The following is a 24,174-nucleotide window of genomic DNA, read 5'->3' as shown; positions in this document are numbered from 1 at the left end:
TTAAGAGGTGTGTTCATCCCTGCCCACGCTACATCACGAGCGGGGATACACACTCTCTTTGTGTAGCCTGCTTGGGAGCGCAGCATGCCCAGGCAGCCCTCGAGGGGGCTGCTTGCGAGCACTGTGAGCGTATGCCACTGAGAACGCTGCGCTCCCGCCGGGCACTCTTCGAGGAGGGTGCCTCGGCTCGTGTTCCCCGCGGCTCTGGTCCCGCTGCTGCCGAGGCAGAGCGGTGGCTTCAGTCGTGGGGTTCACACATGGACTTTACAGAGGGGTTTGAGACGGGCCCAGCCTTATCTCAGCCCTCACCTGTATCGTCCAGTGTCTCGTCTCGGGGTTTGGAAGCCCGCTCTGCGGTCTCTTCCTCCCTGGGCGGGGCACCGGTGCTCCAACTATCCAGCTCTGAGGAGGTGGACGTTGAGAGCATCGCGACTGAAGACTCGCCACTTCAGTCACCCGCTAGTGAGTTGAGGTTCTCACGAGAGCTGTGGCCAGGTTAAATATAAAAATAAGAAATGACTGGCTGGCTGAAATATCTGAATCCCATCGAAATCAGAGAGAACGAAATTAGATGAGCGATTCCTGCCCTCTCGTGCAAAGCATCAACGTCCTGCCATTCTTCCCTGACCTGCACACCGAGGTGTCTAGGTCATGGAGGAAACAAGCGGTATCATATAGAGTGTTCAGCCCACATACATCTGCATATAGTAATATATTTGGGCTGAGACACTATGGTTATGGGGCGATGCCGAAGATCGAAGAGACGCTTGCGAGCTATCTCTCGCCTTCAGCTGCATCGTCCCTGGCATTTCCCCTCCGAAGGAAATCGGTGCTTACCTCAGCACACGGTACCCGTCTTCCTTCGGTGCCCACAGGGGGCCGCGCTGCTAACCCCGCCGCAATGTCAGGGCGCAGAGGGTCTCCGCGGGCCACCTGAGGGTGGTCCGCCCCCTCCTCGGAGGGCATGCGAGCAGTCAGGTCAGGTGTTCCCTGCCGGTTCGCCGTTTCAGGGCACTGCACTCGCTGCTCAAATTACACCAGAGGCCAGCCTCGAGAGGCTGGTTCCCTTAGTTTCCCCTCCGTGGGAAGACGGTGCTTACCTCAGCATACGGTACCCGTCTTCCTTCGGTACCCTCAAGGGGCCGCGCTGCCAACCCCGCCACAATGTCGGGGCGCAGAGGGTCTCCGCGGGCCACCTGAGGGTGGTCCGCCCCCTCCTCGGAGGGCAGGGGAAACAAAAGGACGCTGAGGGTAGTCCCCTCCGAAGGGAAACGGTGTTTACCTCTGCCTACGGTACCCGTTGTCCTGCAGCGCCCTCTGGGGGCCGCGCTGCCAACCCCGCCGCAATGCCGGGGCGCAGACGGTCCCCGCGGGCCACTCGAGGGTGGTCCGCTCCCCCTTCGGGGGGCTCCCGAGCAGTCAAGTCAGTCGTTCCCTGCCGGTCCGCCGCTTCAGGGCACTGTGCTTGTTGCTCAAAATACACCAGAGGCCAGCCTCGAGAGGCTGGTTCCCTTAGTAGATTTTCTAGACGAGTGGAAACGTCTATCAAATATATCTCAGTGGGTCCTGCAGATAATAGAAAAGGGGTACGCCATTCAGTTCAGAAGTCGGCCACCTCCTTTCTGCGGTGTCCTACCTACAGAGGTGGGCCCGGAGCAGGCTCTGGTAATGGCACAGGAAGTAGAGACACTCCTGCAAAAAGGGGCTATAGAGAGGGTTCCCCCTCCCAGCAGGGAGTCTGGCTTTTACAGCCGTTACTTCATCGTGCCGAAGAAGGATGGGGGCTTACGCCCGATATTAGATCTGCGGCTATTGAATCGCTCGGTGGCCAAGCTCAAATTCAAGATGCTTACACTCAGACAGATTGTAGCGCAGGTCAAATCGGAGGATTGGTTTGTCACCATAGACCTCAAAGATGCGTATTTTCATGTCTCCATCCTTCCACATCACAGGAAGTTCCTGAGGTTTGCCTTCGGGGGAGAGGCATACCAATATCGTGTACTTCCCTTCGGTCTAGCACTGTCACCCCGCACGTTCACCAAGTGTGTGGATGCAGCTCTGGCGCCGCTGCGTCTACAGGGCATCCGCATACTGAACTATATCGACGACTGGCTGATTCTAGCGAATACAGAGCAGATGGCGGTTCAGCATCGAGATGCTGTTCTCGCCCATATGTCGAAGCTGGGGTTGAGGCTGAACGCCAAGAAGAGTGTGCTTTCTCCGGCTCAGAGAACCACTTTTCTAGGTGTGAACTGGGACTCGGTAATTATGCGGGCGCAATTATCGCCAACACGCATAGCATCGATCCTGGCAGCCGCCAAAGAACAGAAGCTAGGCCGAGCCGTCACTGTGAAACGGTTCCAGAAACTGTTAGGTCTCATGGCAGCAGCGTCCAACGTGATACCTTTTGGCCTACTGTACATGAGGCCACTGCAGTGGTGGCTCAAAACAAAAGGGTTCTCCCCGAGGGGAAATCCGCTCCGCACGATCAAAGTCACGCGGCGATGCCTACGTGCTCTGGTCATGTGGAAAAACCCGGGGTTTTTATCTCAGGGTCCCGTGTTGGGGGCTCATGTTCGTCGCGTAACGCTAACGACAGATGCCTCTCTCACGGTCTGGGGGGGCGACCATGAGTGGTCGCTCATCCCAGGGTCTATGGCAGGAACATCAGCGGCACTGGCACGTAAATCGGCTAGAGATGCTCGCAGTGTTTCTTGCATTGAAACAGTTCCTGCCCGACCTCAAGGGGCCACCATGTGCAGACAACACATTGGTGGTCGTCTATATAAATCACCAGGGGGGTCTGAGGTCCCGTCCGTTGGACAATTGGCACATCGGATCCTCCTGTGGGCCCAAGGGAAATTGCTGTCAGTCAGAGCAGTATATATCCCGGGGGTCCTGAATCAGGAAGCAGACAGCCTGTCGAGGCAGGGGCCGAGGCCCGGGGAATGGAGACTCCACCCAGAAGTGGTGGAGCTCCTATGGAAGGTATATGGGAGCTATTTGCTTCGGCGGAGAGTTCTCACTGCCCGCAGTGGTTTCTCTGACCCATCCAGCCCCGCTGGGGTTGGATGCCATGGTACAGGGGTGGCCGAGGCTACCTCTGTACGCCTTCCCCCCGATTGTCTTGCTTCCAGGAGTTCTGGAGAGGGTACGCCGGGACGGGGCCCAGGTACTCCTAGTGGCTCCGTACTGGCCGACCCGAGTATGGTTTTCGGACCTGATATCTTTCCTGGAAGGCTCTCCGATGGAGATTCCGACCAGGAGGGATCTACTCTCTCAGGCGGGCGGGAGATTCCTGCACCCACGCCCAGAGATGTGGAAACTGTGGGCCTGGCCTCTGAGGGGGCTAGGCTCATAGAGGAAGGTCTCTCGGCCGAGGTCGTAGAGACCATCCTTCACTCCAGAGCTCCGTCCACGAGGAAACTGTACGCTCTGAAAGGGAAACTTTTCTCAGCATGGTGCAGAGAACGCCAGTGGGACCCAGTTAACTGCCCGGTTGGTACAGTGCTGGAGTTTCTGCAGGCAAGGTTCTCGGCAGGGTTGACCCCCTCCACAATAGAGGCGTACGTGGCGGCCTTGGGTGCCGTCCACGTCCCTTTGGGTGGAGTGTCTTGGGAAGACACCCTCTGATTACACGTTTCCTCCGTGGCACTTTAAGGTTGAGGCCTGTTATGCACTCGAGGGTCCCAGCATGGGACTTAGCCTGTGTTTTGCGGGGCTTGTCCGAGCCTCCGTTTGAACCCTTGTAGGAGGTGTCGGATAAGTTCCTCACCTCAGGACTATATTCCTTTTGGCTATTTCATCTCTCAAAAGAATAAGAGATATTCAGTCCCTGTCTGTAGGGCCCTCATGTCTAGAGTTTGCGCCGGGGATTTCTCATCCCAGGCCGGGTTATGTCCCCAAGGTTCCTACGAGCCCACGGGGCCCCATTACTCTTCAAGCATTCTGTCCTCCTCCTTTCACGACGTCAGACCAGGAAGATTAATCTGCTGTGCCCTGTTAGAGCACTAGATACTATGTCCACAGAGCTGCCCTGTGGAGGAAAACTGATCAGCTGTTTGTCTGTTTCGGGCCCCCTAAGAAGGGGCCCCAGTATCTAAGCAGAGGATGAGCAAGTGAGTGGTCGAGGCCATCTCACTTGCTTATGAGGCGGCCGGGCAGCAGTCTCCACTGGCTGTCCGGACGCATTCAACCAGGGGTATGGCTGCTTCTTAAGCACTTTTGTCGGGGGCTTCCCTCCACGATATTTGTAAACGCGGCCGGATGGTCGTCTCCTTTAACTTTCGTCAGGTTCTATGAACTAGACCTGGCATCTACAGTTGGGGCACAGGTACTCTCGTAACCGTGTGCGCTTCGGCTTCACACATACGAGACACTTGGTCCTATGGCGATGTGGGTATAAGCGTTCTCACAGCGTTTCGACGCAGCTCGAGTTCCCCGAAAGGGAACGTCTCAGGTTACGTATGTAACCCTAGTTCCCTGAGGGAACGAGACGCTGCGTCGCTCTGCCATACTCCCGGCGTGTCCGTGATCACTTACTTCAGGCTTTATCAGAAGCTAGTTCCTGTTTGTGTTCGCGGACCTTTTATAGTCTCCGGTTGATGTCGTCATCACGTCGGCGACGTCATCACGTCGGCGACGATCGATCTTTTTTCCGATGGAATGGTTCTACAGGCGCTTCACGACGCATTAACGCAGAGGCGTTCTCACAGCGTTTCGACGCAGCGTCTCGTTCCCTCAGGGAACTAGGGTTACATACGTAACCTGAGACGTTTTCCACTGTAAACAGTTGAAAGTTTGTGAATCTGAAAGAAGAAAAAAATTGTCAAGGCCCTGGAAAGTGTTTGAAAATTAACATACATATATACAGGTCCATGAAACATTTTGTGGTCTATAACGGCCTGTTATGTGTTTCCTGCGTGAGGTACTTGCCATGACATTCACGCACATGCACAAAACGTAGTACCTCAGTGTTTCACAGACTCAAAAATAGGCTGAAACCACCGAATCGTGATGCCTGGAAAATGCTTTTTTCAAGATGAATGTGTCCCCACATTAAGTGCTTGAATTTGAGGGTATTGAACCTGTAAAGTCCTTGAACCATCCTTGAATTTGAAGTTAACCAATGTGTGGGAACCTTGGACTGTATTTACAACATAAACTGCGTAGGAGACGGACACGGGCTAGAACGAAATTGTTGAATGAAGTCGTTATTTTTGTTTGTTTTTGCGCTCTAAAAATATTTTCTTGTCACTTTGTAAAATTATATTTGAACCACTGGAGTCACATGGGCTATTTTAACAATGACTTTGCTTTCTGGAGCCTGAAAGTGTTAATTACATTGCTGTTTATGGAGGGGTCAGATTTCATCAAAAATATCTTAATTTGTGTTTACGAAGGTCTTACAGGTTTGGAACAACATGAGGGTGAGTAATGACAGCATTTTTATTTTTGGGTGACCTAACCCTTTGAAGCATATAATGTTGAGCCATAAATTGTAATAGTGTTCGGCTTGTTTTATTCTGTTTCTTTACTTATTTTAAAGAAAAGTCCACAAGACTAATAAACAAAATAATGTTGAAAGGTAAATTAGCCAGAATTTCATTTTTGACAAACTTTTTAAATGTTTAAAACATGTTAAAATTAGGGCTCGATCTTGGAGCTTTTTATGAGAAATATATTTTGTATATTTTTGTGCACAAATTGTCATTTTTTATGACAAAGAATTGTTGACCCTGATACTGCTGCCATTACCATCACACTAAGTATGCCAGAGATAAATGGAGGTTTTACAAACATAATTGAATGTGGTTATGGTGGAAAATAAATAGAAGTGACAAGAGTACATAACTGCAGGGTAGATAAGTGACAGTTTGGGGATCAGGAAGATTTTTCCATTAAAAACTCAGAGGAGATTTATTAGGTTTCATTACCAACTGTCTGCAAATTCTAACTTGTCCATATCCATCTATTTTTGCAAAATTATAGTAATTTGACTGCTCGCTAACTTGCTGTGCAGATGAAACATTAGTAGCTTGTTAGGTTTCATTCAAGAGTTTGTGTAGTCAAAATGATTCAAGTATTATTTTGTTTTGTAGCATTATTAATATTTTGAGTAGGCTTTATTATTATATTTTCATTTTTATTTTTTATTTCTAGTAATTTTGATTAATGGAATTTAATCTTTAATTCCATTAAAGAAAACACTTAAATAGTTTTAGTTTTCCCCAACTGAAGAATCACCTATTTTACTTGAACTGTTAATAAATACATGATATTGGGTCACATGTATCACCAGATGCCATCAGAGTTGGTAAAATAACTAAAGCTGGGACCGAGCTCTGGTCTTGTGCATTTTGAGTCCCACCTAGTAGCAAGTGCCATCCTATATGAAATCCATCTGGGCAATTAATGGGGCCATTATGGAACCTGCAGACAATCCCATATTGAGCCTATTTTTCAGCCCATTTCATACCCACATGGGCCGGCACCATGATCGTGTCATCGTCCATCTCAGTGTTTCACTGTAGACATCGTCCGATGCCAATTTGGAAGACATCACCCAACCGTAATATGGGCCCCACATACAAATGTTGGCTGGGTATTAGGCTGTCACAGCATGTGTGATTAATTTCATATCTGTACATTTCCATGTCAAAATCTTGACCTTGAAAGCAATGGATGCTTTTAATCTTATTCTGGGCTTTTTTTACTATATGCCTTTACTGATGCATGCCTTTATTAACTCATTGGCCTGTATAAAAAACATTTCCTCTAAAAGCAACTTGTAGCAGTGAGTTTTGAACCCAAGCTCCCATTTGAAGCTCAGCATCTTCTTCCTCATCTTGGGCTGGCCCTTCTGACAGATAGAAATCTTCCTTTGTGTTCTGTAGATTTCAGTGCATTATACAGTAATAAGCATTTCGGGAATACCTTGAGGACAGTACTCAGAAAACAAAAGCAGCGTCTCACGTTGATGTTGTTTGATATGATCATTTGATGACGATAACACTATCCTTCACCTCGCTCATCCTTGCGTGACACACACAAGTTATCTGAAACGTTTTAATGGTATTGCAGCTTTCGCTGATCATTATGTAGGACTTATTTTGTTGACTGCAGCTCATTCCGCCTCTGCAAAAGCTGATCAAAGCTGCAGCAGGCATGCATTCAGTGATATATAGGTTCTCTTTCATCAGACTAAGCGCAGAGAACCTGTGCCGCTGAAAAAACATCTCAGCTAATGGCGTAACAGCCCAGAGCTGTAGATGTATGCAAGACATTATGCTTTTGTAGTTGAGGAGGTTCCCGGGGTTTGGGGAGCTCTATGGAAGTATAGAGAGTGGTGATTGCGAAAGAAAGAGGTTTGCCAGGAAGTTGATGGGCGGGCGGAGGGCTGCGTTTATCATGCTGGGAGTGGGGGCTGATTGCAGCTCAGCCTTGATTACCACCACTAATCAGCTGGAAATGGACTATGAGTGGGCATGTGTGTGTATGCGAGTTTGCAGCAAGTTTGTCGACTTGGAAATGGAACGCCTCTCTTATATGAATGCACTGTCTGAAATTGACTTTTGAGACAACAGTGTTGAAGAGGGCTGGTCGTTGTGATCTCAAAGGTCTCTCAAATGTAATTGTCTTCATTCTTGGCTGCTTGACAAATTTGTGAGTCATAATAACAGAGGGGTTTTATTGATTTCTCCTTTTACCATGTCTTAAACCTCATGACTAGCATATTTAGTGTTGTCCTTCACAAAGAAAGGATGTGTTTATAATGCCTCTTGATTTAGTTTTGTCACAATACAAAGTTGTTTTATATGCAACAGTTTTGATTAATCCTTGCAATTTTTTAGGTCAAACTAAACCTCTTTCAGACATGAATATAAACATGCATACTTTTTCACAGAGCTATCCAGTTAACTTTTTTCAAAGTATTTGACAGTTTAAGGATAGTTCAGCATGGACTGTTATTTGTCACTAACAAATGAAAAATGAAAAATGAATCATGAGGAGTGTGATGAGACACTTATGCTGCATTTACACTACAGGTCTTGATGCACAATTCTGATTTGGTGACTATATCCGATTTTTTTGACCACCCGCTTACATCATCTTTAAAAAGCGGCCCGTATATTTGCATTTACACTGTATACTTGCGAAACAGCCCAAGATGTTCTTAACCGGAAAAGGAAGTAAAACGGCACGATATGCAATGGACACACACAAAATGATTATGCAATGTTTCTTTAAAGGCCAGCAAAACATTTCTCTCGTAAGGCGGAGGAAAAGTGGAGAGCCCTTCACAGGGTTGCCAGGTTTTCACAACAAAACCCGCTCAATTACAACTCAAAACTGTGTTAAAATAGCCCAATTCCGCTGGGAAAACTGCAGACTTCACCGGCACTTGATCGCAGTTCGTGTCCACCTGAGTTGACGTCATTCGTCTCTGTCCCTTTTTCAATGACGTACGACTCGCATTTCCTGGGGATATCCGATTTGACCGCTTACATGGCAGATGCAGATGCACGTATCCGATTCAAATTCGGATTTATTACCACATATGAGTGAGGCCTGAATCCGATCTGAGGATATTGGAATCCATGCGTTTTTTCCTTCTTACATGTTCGCATGTCATATGTAAAAAGGTTTTGCTACAAACTCAACTTACTGGCTTCTCTTCTGTATGATTTTACATATCTTCAGACCTTATTGTTATGAGCTTCCAGAACTGCTGATTGAGGTTGTATGTGACATCCTAATTGAAATCATTTCCACAAATGCACATTGAAATAAAAAGTGTAAATAACAGTTTTTTTTATTTTATTAATTGCAAACAATAAATGCAACCATAATAAAAGTACTCTCGCAATATTCAAAGTGCAAACAGAGACCAGAGCTGAGAGGTGGTAACAACTACACAGCCCAGCCTAAGATTGCATTGATATTAGGAGACAGGCTATTGCATGTATCAGGGAGTGTTACGAACCCCACTAGGAAGAATGCTTGTGAAAAGGGGTTAGCAACATAAAAGGACATGCGAAACAGAAAGTGCCATTGAAAATCATTTATTAATGAACATACGGCGCTCACGTGTCAGGTAGTGAATGGAAAGAAACAATATCCTCTTAGACATAAACAAACAGACAAAACGATAACAAATATAAGTGAAAGGAAACATAAGACGATGTCGGGGTGCACACAAAGCCCATGGGAACACAGGCTGCTACCAACGCTGTTTCATCCAGTGACGGGGTTCGGTCAGGCAGCTAGAATCACACGACAGCACACGTTCAGTTCCCCTCCTGTCTCCTCTCGTTCTCCCCTCATATATCCAACTCCAAACGTCATTAACGAACGAGCGACAGGTGTACAGGGGCGGAGCTCACCCTCAGAAGAAAATCAAACCACAAACAATCACACAGATAATAATATATGAAATATTTTATATAATGATTATTCATAATAATTATAATAATTGTGATTGCATGTCTGACATTTATCAGGTGCTTAGGCTCTGTTGCGCAACAAATCCTCCGCCATGGTCTTTCTTGTCAGTCATCTTGCCTTACTCTCGTCATGTGATCACTGTGTGTGACTGCAGCTTGTGCTGGAACAGAGGTGGAACGGTCTGTGAAGAAGACATTTACAATAGTCAATATAATAAATGTTAAAGCACATTTAACAAATACCTGAGCACACAAGTAATGCACCTAAACACTACCTGAGATTAACATTGCTATGTTTTATGTTTTTGGTCCAGCCCCGACGTCGCACAAAAATAGAAACTAAAATAGATTAATTGCATGTTGCCGTAGCGGCTGGTTAGGATATAAAAACGGAAAATAATTTTCTGCCAGTACATTATCCAGTAATTTTATGGAAATTTCTGTTAACCCTTAAAACACAAACTAATGTGTCTAATGTGTAATTCAAAATACAGGTAAAACACCTGTAAAAAAAAACGATACAGAAAATTCCTACATATTTATACAGTTCATTGTGCCCTATTTTTACAAACTTTTTTACAGTGTAACTAACATGGAAAAGATTCCTTTCATCATGTCGTGGCGTCAAATCGGTCGACACGGTGTTACGCTCCAGGGCGATCACAAGGGCAAGTCAGCTTATCACCTCGATGAGAAATCTTGTCACATTTTAATATCGTCACACCCCTATGAATCATATCCCAAATTAGGTTATTGGCATATTAATGAACACTAAACCCTAGACCTAACAAAGTAAATTAAACTACTACAAAATTTACTTTTTTCATAAGATGGATGGAGGGATGGAGGGATGGAGGGATGGATGCACTGTAAAAAAATTAGGTTGTTTTTTGTTGATTTAACTTAAAAAAGTAAGTAACCTGGTTGCCTTAAAATGTTGAGTATATTGAAATTAAAAATTTGAGTTGATACAATGAAGGAAATTTGTTTAATTAATAGAAACTCAAAAAATAAATTATCTGAACCACATAAAAAATTTGATAAATCATGAAAATAGCACTATTTGGCATGTCTCACTGCATCATCAGAAATAAAACACACACAATTACCCAATATGCTTAAAAAAATCTTTTAATAATATTTTAATAAAGATTGTCGAATCTCAAAAAATGTTCATTGTATAAACTCAAAATTTCAATTTCAATGAACTCAAAATTTTAAGGCAACGAGGTAACTTTTTTTCTAAATAATTTTTTACAGTGTGGAATTGTCCAGCTTTTAGAGGCTTCTTTGTTCCTATTTACTAGAATTACATTATTTACCAGTAATTCAGAAAATTACATTTTCTTGCATCATCAACGTCTGACCTCGACGGACTGAACAGAAGTAATTAACCGGAGAAGATTTCCATGTCAAAGAAGGCGGAGCCTCTATGCACACCTGTATACGTAATCACCACGGACCAATGGTTCAAAGGTGTTTACCAGCCAGCACAAACCTTTCCAGAAGGTTCGCTTTGGCAAGCTGTTTTAAACTCCTAGAAACAAATGTGTATTGGCCATATTTTTCTACTCTTGCATCATCAACAATAACCCTGGAAACTCCAAGAAGCTTTTCTCCACTATAAATCACATCCTCAAACCGCAAACTCACTCTTTTTCAGAAGCCGCAGAAGAGAGATGCAATAAGTTCATGACCTTTTTTAGGAACAAAGTAGACAACATCCACTTGCTCCTATCTAGCACCTCCGCTCTGCCTGTCCCGTCTGTTGGTCCACAACCAGGGACCTTCCAACATCTCTGCTGCTTCTCCATCATCACACAGCTCGAGGTTGAGGACATCATCAGAAAAATGAAACCATACAGCTGTGCACTGGATCCTTTTCTTACAGCCTTGGTAAAATCTAACCTCTGTGTCTTAAGTCCATTTATTACCAAGATTATTAATAATTCCCTCCAGGCTGGCCTTGTTCCTTCATCTCTAAAAAACTGCTATCATCAGACCACTTCTAAAAAAAACGTACTTTAGACCCAGATGTTATTGACAACTACAGGCCCATCTCCAACCTCCCATTACCTCTCTAAGGTCCATTTGGAGCATAACTTTCTTAATTTTTTTAAAAGTATTATTCTTATTATTATTATTCTTAAGCATTCTTAATTTTTTTTAAATTATTATTCTGAATATTCCAAAGATTACTGTTTTTTATTTTTGATCAAAGACTTTTCAGCAGTAGTGTTTCAGGCTGAGGCTTTTTTGCTTTATTTCATGCAAAGGGTTCACTTTTAATTAAGACAGTGTTTGACAATACTGTAACCTCCTCATCACTTTAAAATCAATCTAATTTAAATCATACGCATATTCAAAGCAGTTCGTAAAGTAAAATAATTAGCTCTCTCCATTTCACCATGCTGAAGTGCTCAAACTTCCAGAGTCACAGTGAAACTCCAGGGGAGCGTGGAGAGAAGGAGACAGCAATTACCTCACGCTGAAGTGGTCAGTCGATTTAATCCCACACTGCACATGCTCATATCCCATCCCCATTACTGCAGAGGATTGAGCAGGCTGGGGGATTGCACTCACTGAAGCCAGCTGACGCCACCACAGTCCTGCCATTCCTCCGCATCAGCAGCTGTCTGCTGCTCATCAGGCTTGACACCTGTTATGATATGACTGAAAGTATGACTGGTGTCAACCCCAAGGCATAACTTTCCCCATAGACAGTTGACACTTTCCAGTGACCTGTTATATATCATGTTAAGACAGCAAAAGCAGAATAATGAGACGTAGGGACAACAGGTTTCCTACTGGGGAACAGCACGGTTGGTTGTGTAATAGTTTAGTTTGGAAAGGCCAAAATGGAGGATTGTAAGAATGGATTTCACCTGAGAACAAATAAAGCTGCAATAAGACAATAAAACTTCACTCTCTGAATATAAGAGAAAACAAGACTCCACCTGGTCCAATCCTATTTCCTCACCCCTGCCGAGATATGACCCTCTCGCCCTCTGTATCAGGGTCACACGAACATGCAAATCTCACAGACACTGCCACAAGCTGTTTCTGTATGGTCAATATAAATACTTTTGGTGTGATTGGTAAACAGGTTTCATCCTCACATCAGTGGAACAGGTTACATTCCAGCACTAGTAAAACAGGTCATAAAAGAAGGACAACCGGGTTTGTTCCTCTGGTGTGGGGAGATGCTCATAAAGATCTTTTGATAAACATTTGTCAAGCCTCAAGGATAGGTGGGACCATTTGGGTCTGAGAAAAGAACCAAGATCTGCATAAATATTTGGGTGCTAAATGTTTATTGTTCTTTGATCTGATTGAGTATTTAAGGAGAAGGGGCAAACCACTCAGGGAAGCATCTGTATCCAGAACTTCCCACACTGTTACTGTGTGTCTCTATGGCCAGGTAAATGATGACTCTTTGAAACTATGTTTAACTATTTTATAATTGAGTTATACTGCTGATCAGTTGTGTATAATTGTCTTTTAATTTGACTATATTTTGATGTTTTTGCCTGGCTAAATAAACATTAACTTTTGTTAATCTTGTATTATTCTAAGGCCGCTTCTTTTAGTATGGATCAATCGGAGTCTGGTATTACCGCTGACGTCGTGTCAGGATAGATCAAACCGTAGGACTCAATGACTGGAGCATGGAGCACAGCATTAGGGATAATCTGATTTCTGACTATCACTGTATTAGCAAGTTGCAGTTCCTGTAATTAGTATTCCCATTACGCTTTAAGATGAGTAAGCAGGCGCAACCACTTAAAGGTAAAATATTCACTCTGCAATCCTCAGACCCGTCTGTGTCCGTGAGCAAAATGTATTTGCGAACATTAATGTCTCTGAGCGATAGCGGGTCCCTTGATGAATGAAGATAGTGAGAAGTAGAAATACTCAGAGAAATCAAAGATCTAAATTAAATCACAACTAATCATACAATCAGCCGTAAGTTCATAAACGTAACCAACTCAATGAAACTACAATTAGACTCAGATTAAATTCAAACATGGAGTCAGATTTAAAATTGGATCTTCACACTTTAATAAATTGCAGTGTCCTTTATAGAAGCGCCTGAAAAGACGAACACGCTGAATTCCTTTCGACCAGCTGTTGGATTCCTACGTTGGGCCAAACAGGTGGAGTTTACAGGATCATTCTATGATACGGTTTTAAATACATTTCTGTAAACGTTCGATTAATATATTTTTATTGACATTTGATAAATTTGTCTTCGAAAATGTAACAGATAAAAGGTAACACTTTTACAGTTTTGTTGTTTTTGTGGCAATACAAGATTTCTGTTCAATTTGCCAGTGTCATTCTAGTATTATTGATATGCTATTGTAGTATTTATAAAAATGTTGAATTAGCTATTGTGTGTATATTTTCTGTTTTTTTGTTGTTACGTTTTTCATTTAATATTTATATTTTACTTAATTTAAGCTTCATTTCTATTAACAAAAACATTTTTATTAGTTTTGTTTTTTAGTTGTCAATATCAACACACTCATTAACACATAGACCAGTGACCAGTTATATATTATTTTATTTTCATGAGGGATTGCAAGCCTTAAAAACTAGGGCAAGTATTTTAAACTGAATGCGATACACAATAGAGAGCCAGTGCAGTTACTGAAGGATGGGTGAGCTGAGTTTTAAACTAGTTTCAAGCGATAGGGCTTTAGTTGGTCTACCACAAAACAAAAAGTTACAATAGGCCAGACACGAGGTTATGAAAGCATGGATAACAGTTTGGCATCTTTGAGATTTAGCCAAAGTTGTATTTGGAAAACAGGTTTTCTATTTTGTCACTTTTAAGTTTTGAGCCATCCATTTTTGAAATCTTGTAGAGTGGAAGTGAATTGTAAGAGATTGGACTGAAAGGTAAGATAGATATGTGTATCAACAGTGTAACTAGGAAAATTAAGACCAAAACGCTGGATGATCTGACCAATAGGAAGGTTACAGATTAGAAATAGAAGTGGACCAAGAACGGATCCTTGAGGTACACCATGGGAAACAGTGATCATTAATAAAGATGAATGTTTATTAATGCTAAATAAATTGTTGAGGCAAGGAGGTCATTCACTACTCTTAAAAAAGCAGTCTCTGTACTTTGGAGAGGACGAAAATCAGACTGAAATCGCTCATGCAGATTGTGGTTATCCAAATGAGACTTAGTGGCGACCACCTTTTCTAATACTTTAGACAGAAAGGGAAGGTTGGAAATTGGTCTAAAGTCACTCATGTGTGTTTATGTTTTTACTCGTGAGTGTCTGACCTCGACGGAATTAACCGGAGAAGATTTCCATGTCAAAGAAGGCGGAGCCTCTATGCACACCTGTATACGTAATCACCACGGACCAATGGTTCAAAGGTGTTTACCAGCCAGCACAAACCTTTCCAGAAGGTTCACTTTGGCAAGCTGTTTTAAACTCCTAAAACAAATGTGTATTGGCCATATTTTTCTACTCTTGCATCATCAACAATAACCCTGGAAACTCCAAGAAGCTTTTCTCCACTATAAATCACATCCTCAAACCGCAAACTCACTCTTTTTCAGAAGCCGCAGAAGAGAGATGCAATAAGTTCATGACCTTTTTTAGGAACAAAGTAGACAACATCCACTTGCTCCTATCTAGCACCTCCACTCTGCCTGTCCCGTCTGTTGGTCCACACCCAGGGACCTTCCAACATCTCTGCTGCTTCTCCATCATCACACAGCTCGAGGTTGAGGACATCATCAGAAAAATGAAACCATACAGCTGTGCACTGGATCCTTTTCTTACAGCCTTGGTAAAATCTAACCTCTGTGTCTTAAGTCCATTTATTACCAAGATTATTAATAATTCCCTCCAGGCTGGCCTTGTTCCTTCATCTCTAAAAAACTGCTATCATCAGACCACTTCTAAAAAAACGTACTTTAGACCCAGATGTTATTGACAACTACAGGCCCATCTCCAACCTCCCATACCTCTCTAAGGTCCATATGGAGCATAACAATCTTTTTGAGAAATTTCAGTCTGGTTTCCGCTCAGGACACAGCACAGAAACAGCTTTGGTCAGGGTCACAAACGATCTATTGATGGCGGCAGATGCTGGTTGCCCATCCCTTCTCATCCTCCTGGACTTAACTGTAGCTTTCGATACAGTTGACCATATCCTCCTTCACCGTTTACATTCCACCATCGGTCTCTCTGACTCAGGCCACAACTGTTTTTTTTCTTATCTCACTGGGAGAACTGAATATGTTGTGTTAGGAGAAGCTACATCCCTGTCACACAATGTCACCTGCGGTGTCCCTCAAGGCTCTGTGCTCGGACCCATCCTGTTCATACTCTGCATGCTCCTTCTTGGCCGTCTCATCAGCCGGCATGTGATTTCTTTTCACTGCTATGCTGATGACACTCAACTTTACTTTAGGACAAGTTCATCTCCCTCTGCTGATCTCACACCATCCACTTTGATCACTTGCCTGGATGAGATAAAGGCGTGGATGAAGCAAAACTTTCTGCAGCTAAACAGCTCCAAGATTGAAGCTATCCTAGTCGGCACTCCACTTCAGGTCCAGAAGTCCGTTATTACCAGCATTGCTTTCTCTGATCAGGTCATTCCACTTTCCACTTCAGCTCCTTATCGGTATCCCTAGCAAAAATCTCCAGAGGCTGCAGTGTATTCAGAACAGTGCTGCTAGGATCCTCATGAGGGTGCGCAAATACGACCATATCACCCCCACTCTAAAATCACTCCTCTGGCTTCCTGTGTCGTTCAGGATCGAGTACAAGATCTCTCTCCTTACGCACCAGTGCATCCATGGTGATGCTCCCTCCTATCTCAAGGAACTCCTCACCACACAAACAGCCACTCGTAACCTCCGCTCTGTTTCTCTGTTTCGTCTTAAAACTCCCTCGACCATCTTAAATGCAGACATATGCAGACCAACTGCAAAAAATGCATTCATTGCCTATGACTGGCAAACCATTTTGGTCATTGACACCTGTATGCTATTTTAGTCTACTTCTTGGTAATGCCCTTGGTATCAAAGTTAAGGCACAAACAAATCTTTGGTAAAAAAAAATTAAAATCTAATCTTTTTTATCTGTAATAGGCAATGTAAGTATGTTGTGATAGAGATTTAAAAAAGGAAAGTCATATTTCATTGCTGGTGCATTTTTGTCCCATTGGTATAAGGAGAAACATTCATTCTTTTATTTGAAAAGTATCATGGGCTTTATACGTTTGAGTTGACTTGTTTCCATAAAGACTTTTTTTTTCCCGCCTGTTAGACCTGAACATCTGCAAATTTGTTATACTCCCATATTGCTTGAATGGTAGGTGGTGTTTTCTTGTTTAAAAAACACAGCGGGTCCACAATTCTGAGACCACTAGTGAAGATGCTTCTATTTAGCATTTTCTGATTTAATACATTCCATTACAAATCATATTGCCAGCATAACAGTATGAGGGAAAAGTTGAATTGAAAAGTATTTTGTTTATCTGTGTATATATATGCTATAGCGTTTTTAGTTGCTTTAACTTTTCACAATCATAAAACAATCATGCTGTTTTTAATTTAAATCCTATTTTGATATGATTTTCGACTTTTGAACCCAAGTGTATTTAGTAGAGCCTATCATTTAATTGGATTTTCAGTATGCCTTATATAGATAGTTTGCTACTACATATCAACGTTTTAAGGTTAAAGTGGATTCATACATTATGATAGCTTTGTCAAACTAATCATTGTATCATGGTATCATCTGTAAATATTGTATGCTTTCATAATTTTATCTGTCATGCTATAGCTTATTATATATTTCTTTTTAAGTGCTTAGCTGAATCTAGATGATTATTGTACTTGTTAATATTTGTTAACCTGTGAGAGATTTTCTTTTTTGCATTTGAAAAGCCTGATCAATGTCACAGTTCTTTATGCTTTTATACTGGCAAGACTGCTTTTGTGAGTTTTACCAGTAACACCAAGACGACTGAGATGTTTTTTACAGTACTTGACTTTACATATGGACTAGAATAAAAAGTAATAGCATATAATAATTCATTCAAAATAATGGACACATTAGTCCTCATGGACTAAAGACGCTGCTCCTGTAGTTCCCCCCCCCCCCCCCCCAACTGCCACAAAAAAAGAAAGACGCTGTATCATCTGGACCCCTTGTGTTTCTTTTAATTGGGTGTTTTATGGGGGGGGGGGGGTATCTTTCATCTCTTCCAGCTGTCTCTTTTATTCCTTATTGTTTTTTACATCCTCAACCTGATGACATTTCTTTAGCTTTTGGGTACTGAGTGAAAAAAATCTTGTAAGGTTGAATCCTCTCAGTTGATAAACCTCTGAGCTAATGTGGCTAGCAATCCATCATTTAATCTGATCTTTTTACACTTTGACTCACAAATGTTACATTGTCCAGAAGAAGGAAGTGTCCTCTCTTGCAAAGTCCAAATCGATTTAGTTCTTTAGACCAGAGGAAGCGTGGTTTCTGTGGTTCTATCCCTCATAAGAATGACAATCCCTGATACTACCAAGATGAAATTAATTACCTTTCCTTCTGTTATCTTACCTTTACTGTTGAGCTCATTTTCTGGGACCATTACTACCCTTCTGTCACTTTGATCAAGACTATATCTTTTTGAGAAAGAAATGAACATTTCCAACTTTACTAAAACTGCTCAACGCTTACATCAACTCATAAATCATTCACACATCTCACTCTTATACTAAATTAACATATTCACAAAGGAACTGTGTTTGAAGGAAAAGAAAAGACGTTCTATTTTTGGTCTGCCAGCTGTTGATTTTTCACCTTGTGTGTGTGTGTGTGTGTGTGTGTGTGTGTGTGTGTGTGTGTGTGTGTGTGTGTGTGTGTGTGTGTGTGTGTGTGTGTGTCTGTGTGTCTGTGTGTCTGTGTGTCTGTGTGTGTGTGAGGCAGTTTTTTTTTTTTGCTGAGGGGTCCAGTGGTGCCAGTAGAGATCACACTGACATTGAGACAAGAAAATTCACGGTGCCTGCTCACCTTCACCCAACACCTGTCAGGCAGCGTTTTACAAGAGTTCCTGCTTGGATGCATCCACTGTGGTCCCACAGACTTGAGAGACTGAATGTTGTAGCATAGAAGGCATAACATTATGACCTAATATTGTGTTGGTCCCCCTTTTGCTGCCAAAACAGCCCTGACCCCTTCGAGGCATGGAATCCACTAGACCCATGAAGGTGTGTTGTAGTATCTGGCACCAAGATGTTAGAAGCAGAGCCATTAAGTCCTGTAAGTTGTGAGGTGGAGCCTCCATGGATTGGAGTTGTTTGTTCAGCACCTCCCACAGATGCTCGATTGGATTGAGATCTTGGGAATTTGGAGGCCAAGTCAACACCTGTTTCCTTAAACCATTCCTGAACCATTTTTGCTTTGTGGCAGGGTGCATTATCCTGCTTAGAGAGGCCACAGCCACCACCGTTTCCATGAAAGGGTGTACATGGTCTGCAGCAATGCTTAGGTATGTGGTTCATGTTACAGAAACATCCACATGGATGGCAGGATCCAAGAAATTGCACAAAGCATCACACTGCTCTCACCAGCTTGCCTTCTTCCCATAATGTATCCTGGCGCCATGTGTTTCCCTGGTAAGAGACGCACACACACCAGGCCATCCATGTGATGTAAAAGAAAACATCATTTATCAGAACAGGCCACCATACGCTTTGTTGGCGCTTTTGGCAGTGGACAGGGGTCAGCATGGGCACCCTGACTGGTCTGCAACTATGCATCCCCATACGTAATTAAAATACGTAATATATTTGGGTTACTGTAGCTTGTCTGTTTGATCTGACTGAGCCTCCTCTCCCCACCTGCATGAATGAGCCTTGGCTGCCCATGACCCTGTCGCCGGTTCATCACTGTTCCTTCCTTGGATCACTTTTGATAGATACTGACCACTTCAGACTGGGAACACCCCACAAGAGCTGCAGTTTTGGAGATGTTCTGACTCTAGCCATCTGGCCATCACAATTTGGCCCTTGTCAAACTTGCTCAAATCCTTATGCTGCCCCATATTTCCTGCTTCTAACATATCTCCTAATATGTCCCACCCACTAATAGGTGCAGTGATGAAGAGATTATTAGTGTTATTCACTTTACCTGTCAGTGGTCATAATGTATTGCCAGTGTATGTAAAACAAGAAATCCAAAAAGCGATTTTGAAAGAATGTATTTGCATTTTACTTTTAAGGCTTCATAAATGTGAACTGGATTATTTTAATATTCATTCTAATTGTAATTTTAATTTGTCTTCTAGGTCTGTGTGTCAGAGGCTAGGAGAGGAGGTGTTCCTAAAGGTCTATGACTACCTGAAGAAGGCCAGACATAGGCAGGAGAGCGAGGAGAGCATCAGGCAGGCTCTGATCCAGCTGGTGGAAAAGCCCAGTGATTGCTTTGAAGTAGATCAGCTTCTTTATTATGAAGAGCTGCTCTTGGCTGCACAGGAAAACACTGTAAGATACCAATGAAGCAGACACACACACACTCACAGATGTTACCTGTCAAGAACCATATAGATCAATTTATGTACTCTAAAGATCTGCCTGTGATTCAGCTTCATATTGTATACTCCACAATCAACAACAAATGGAGTGAAATACGTATGGTAGGGTTGTGCAAATAGAGGGAATGCATCGACGCCACTTTCCCCCCGGAACACGCCCCTCGGCCTGGGTTGAGTGGCAGAAGAGCTGCTGCGTGACCGCAGCTATTAGAGGAAAACACGAGTATAGCAAACAATTATCAGTTTAAACTAAAGGTTGGGCTCGATATAGTGGTCCTTACAACCACAGATTCAATGATTCAAGGATAATGACATGCAGCCATGAATCGTGTTTTCCTGACATTTTTATGAGCCTGATTTCAACATTATCTTTATATCAATATTTTCAACTGATCAGTCATCACATTTTTCGAGTGAATCCCGCTTGTATATGTGGATAGGTCAGTGTATTGATGTGGCCGCTTGTCACGAAGGGAAAACAAAAGAACAAATTCTGAATATAAGACCTATTAATAAAAAATAAATAATAATTATATTGCCCAGACAGCGTGCAAAGAGTGCTTCCTTTATAATCACTAAAAGTTGTCACTCATTCAATAAACGCAATCTCACAGATTTCCGCAGTGAAGCTGGTATACAATGAAGCTCTTATTTTCACAATGTCTGCACTTACAGACACTCGTGTTAACCGAACTCAGCACCCGGTCAAACAAACACTCGAGCAGTAAGTGGATTCCAAATTGAACACCTGTGATTGGCCAACTGCGTTGTAGATATCTACAAACATGTCTGTGATTGGCTACATTACTCACCAAGGTGAAAGCACGTTGGAAATGTAATCATTTCACGAGTGCAAATACAGATACACACTGGATATTTTGCTAGCTCCTTTTCGCTAATAATATGCTTTTATTACGAATTCTTACAGAGGATTACATATCCTAGACAAGCAGTTATGGGCAGTGGTTCCCTCTTAACCCTTTCGCACGTACGTTCTTAAAAATAAGACTGGCAGCCTGGCGTGAGTTTTTTTATTGCGACCGTTATTATGCAATGACATGCGTTCTAATTTCCATGGTAACACACATCAACCTTGACACGTGAGTTTTTGCAGTGACGCAGTCACAATGGCGCTCGTGGTGGATGACCGCGTGCAGGTGAGCGCTCTATGAATGTTTTGCTTTATTTTTTTAATTCAAAACCTTTCACATTATTTGTTAGCGTGTACACACTATGGTTGACATGTTTATGTTGCTATTTTTTCCCCACTGCTTTGAATTTCGCTTGCACACGGCATTTTGCATCTCCCTCACAACATCCGCGTGTCAAATGGTGAGTATATTTTAGTTTTTTCCCTCCTATTTTGGAGCACATATAATTATTTACAAACATGCAATAAATATGAATAAAGATATTTAAAAAATTCTCTTGTAAAACGAACAGTACTCAAAAATGTGGACGTTCAAATGTCATGTTTGTCATTTTGCACATTGCAAATATGCTCCGTGCATTCGGTAAAGTTATTAGGGTTCAGTTGGCTTGATACGTAACATGAATATATTATTTGTTTTAGTGTTTATATTGTTACTGAGTTTCATATTTCACTAGCAAAGCAGAGAAAAGCTATATGGTCACGCCTCACTGACTATTAGCTTGCATATAGTTTAAGTTACATGATGTCAAATGCATACATGATGACCTTTTCTCTGCTTTGCTAGTCAGAATGTGTTGTATAAGTTTAGCATAATTAAAACGTATGTCTTTTGTTAAAAAGAAATTGCAAAATGTACACATTTCATTCATGTTTTATTAAATCTCCTCAATTTAAGCTAAATGTTTTTTTGTTTAGACTATATTATACATATATACACTTTATAATAAAATTACAAAACAAATTATAAATATAATTGCAATGAACAACAATCAAAATAGTATTATAAACAAAACAATAAATATACTGTTCTCCAGCAGCCCTCTCATCAGGTTCGTCTTGAATTGCAGGGAAGTGATTTCCTTTCCTACTCACAGTAGAACAAATCCATAGGGCGTAAGGAAGAGGATAGAATAGTATGTGACAGTGTGATCTGTTTATTATTGTACATTTGTTTATAGAGGGTATGCATGTGACCTCACCGTCAGCTGGCATGTAAACACCTTATATCTTATACCTTAATCGCAATATTGCCTCTCTGACCAAAGTGCATGTGCGCGGACATATACGGATGCTGTGCGTTGTTCACACAACTTCATGAATGAACTCTGTGACATTATTCTGAAGTTTTCTCTTCTCCAAATCACTAAACACTGTCAACACAACCCGCTGTGCAGTCTCTGCTCCTTATCTTCATCCAGATGGAGAGAACGTGACGACAACGTAGGCCAACCCGGCATTGCGATGTTCATCAGGGTGCTGAATAATATCTTGTACAGCCATAAAGATGTATTTTGAATTGCTAGCAGATTTAAACAATGGCCAGTAACATGCATGATGTATGCCTATATGAGTGTGGTATAACTTATTAGCAAATAATAAAAACTATTAGAAGAGAGATTTAAAAAAAACCTGTTATAATTTAATTAATTCTTTATTTAGTTATAATTGAATTAAAATATTTTAGTTATAATTAAATTAATTTATGGACTGACACAATCTGTTCAGTAAACCACTGTTTAAAAAAAAACAAAAAAAAAAACCTATTTTATATTTAGTTTTCTCTCCCCTGCTGTACCGAACCGTGACTTCAGAACCGAGGTGCATACCAAACCGTCAGTTATGTTTACCATTACACCCTTAGTATATTGTATTTATTTAAAGCATTCACAGGCAAATTTGATTTATGTATTTTACTGGTTTCAAAATCAGGCATGTAAAAATGCCAGGAAATGTTCTTGTCAATATCCATGGATCACTGGATCTTTGGTAAGTTTTAAGCACCACTATATCAAGTCTAAGCTTTAGTTTAAACTGAAACTTGTTTACTCGTTGTTTACACCGGTTCCCCTATTAAATCCAGTCACGCAGCAGCTCTTTTGCCACTCACTCAGGAAAGTGACATCCATGCATACCCTTTATAACACTTTTGTTTACATTAATTGAAAATGTGATCAATTTTTTTTATCTTGTTTATATTCTTTGATTTATAGAAATATCTTACCAGTAATTTGCCGGTAGACAATGTGGCTGTTCAGTAAAACTGTGTCAAGTAGGTGAAAGAAGATATTTTTGTACCACTTGGTAGACTTTCTGGTGCATTCAAGAAAACCAGTCATCATGTCCGCTTTGTCAACTGCTCCCATCTTTTTGTTGTACACCAGCACACAGACTGGCTTCATCTTGGCTTGCCCAGTGATGTGATCCAGCTTCCCTGTGGCTGCCATACCAGTTGGGTGGACAGTGGTAAGGACATGGACGTCTCTCTTATCATGCTATTTGACTGCCAACTGTGATCCATTTTCCTTGAGTTCCACATTACCCTTTGTCATTCTACAGGCGAATGTTGGCATCCCTTTGCGGTTTGCACACACAGTCCCACAAGCTCCAGTGCCAAGAGACAAGGTTCTGGAAAAGTGTGGGACTACTGTACCAGTTATCCACATAAAGGACATGACCCTTTCTGAGGTAAGGTCCTAGTAGTGTCATTACAACAGACCCAGAAATCCCAAGTCCTTGGTGGTGTTTTATGGCACTGGTAGATCTGGAGTAAATGATCATGTCCTGCACATAACCAGTGAGCACATCACACAAAACAAAAAACTTGACCCCAAATCTGTGCCGTTTAGATGGAATGAACTGACGAAATGCCAGCCTGCCTTTCCACTTCATCAGAGATTCATCAACACACAGATCCCGGTATGGCACAAAAATGCGATGAAAGGAGGAGGTGAGAGCAGTAAAAATATTTCTGATTTTTTTCAGCGGGTCATTTAAAACTGCTGTTGCATTGTTTGAACAGTGAAGACAGCAGAGGAGCAGAAGGAATCGGTCCTGTGAAAACAAAGACCCGAAAAATGGTGTCAAGAGCATGGGGTCTGTGCTCCAGTAATCCCGAGCTTGAAGGTTCGGGGGAAGGTCTTCATCACTGTCACTCTCTGCCTCACTGTCAAAATTCTCCTCATCAGAATTAAAAAAAACTCCTCTATTTCCTCACTTGTCAGT

The 24,174-nt window shown here is 42.3% G+C and overlaps 1 protein-coding gene and 1 long non-coding RNA gene across 7 annotated transcripts in view; both read left to right on the top strand.

Annotated features, from left to right (window-relative positions):
• Positions 1–24,174, top strand: part of nek11 (NIMA-related kinase 11) — a 144,705-nt gene that overhangs the window by 101,586 nt on the left and 18,945 nt on the right. The window contains exon 16 of the mRNA XM_067448160.1: positions 19,773–19,968. Coding sequence (XP_067304261.1) covers positions 19,773–19,968 — 196 coding nt within the window. The remainder of the gene's footprint in view (positions 1–19,772; positions 19,969–24,174) is intronic.
• LOC137082743 (uncharacterized) lies at positions 21,000–24,161 on the top strand. Of its 6 annotated transcripts, none has more exons than XR_010906401.1 (6): positions 21,000–21,175; positions 23,177–23,221; positions 23,334–23,415; positions 23,509–23,637; positions 23,799–23,868; positions 23,972–24,161. It is a non-coding gene; the product is annotated as an uncharacterized lncRNA (long non-coding RNA). The 6 variants fall into 6 exon arrangements; XR_010906400.1 differs by lacking the exon at positions 21,000–21,175 and adding an exon at positions 21,183–21,350 and having other exon boundaries at positions 23,163–23,221; XR_010906403.1 differs by lacking the exon at positions 21,000–21,175 and adding an exon at positions 21,516–21,532 and having other exon boundaries at positions 23,163–23,221.

Source organism: Pseudorasbora parva, chromosome 7 (genome assembly GCF_024679245.1).
Source record: "Pseudorasbora parva isolate DD20220531a chromosome 7, ASM2467924v1, whole genome shotgun sequence".
In the NCBI taxonomy this organism is placed as follows: domain Eukaryota; kingdom Metazoa; phylum Chordata; class Actinopteri; order Cypriniformes; family Gobionidae; genus Pseudorasbora; species Pseudorasbora parva.
Note: the sequence above shows the minus strand (reverse complement) of the source record. Positions and strands in the feature narration are given on the sequence as shown.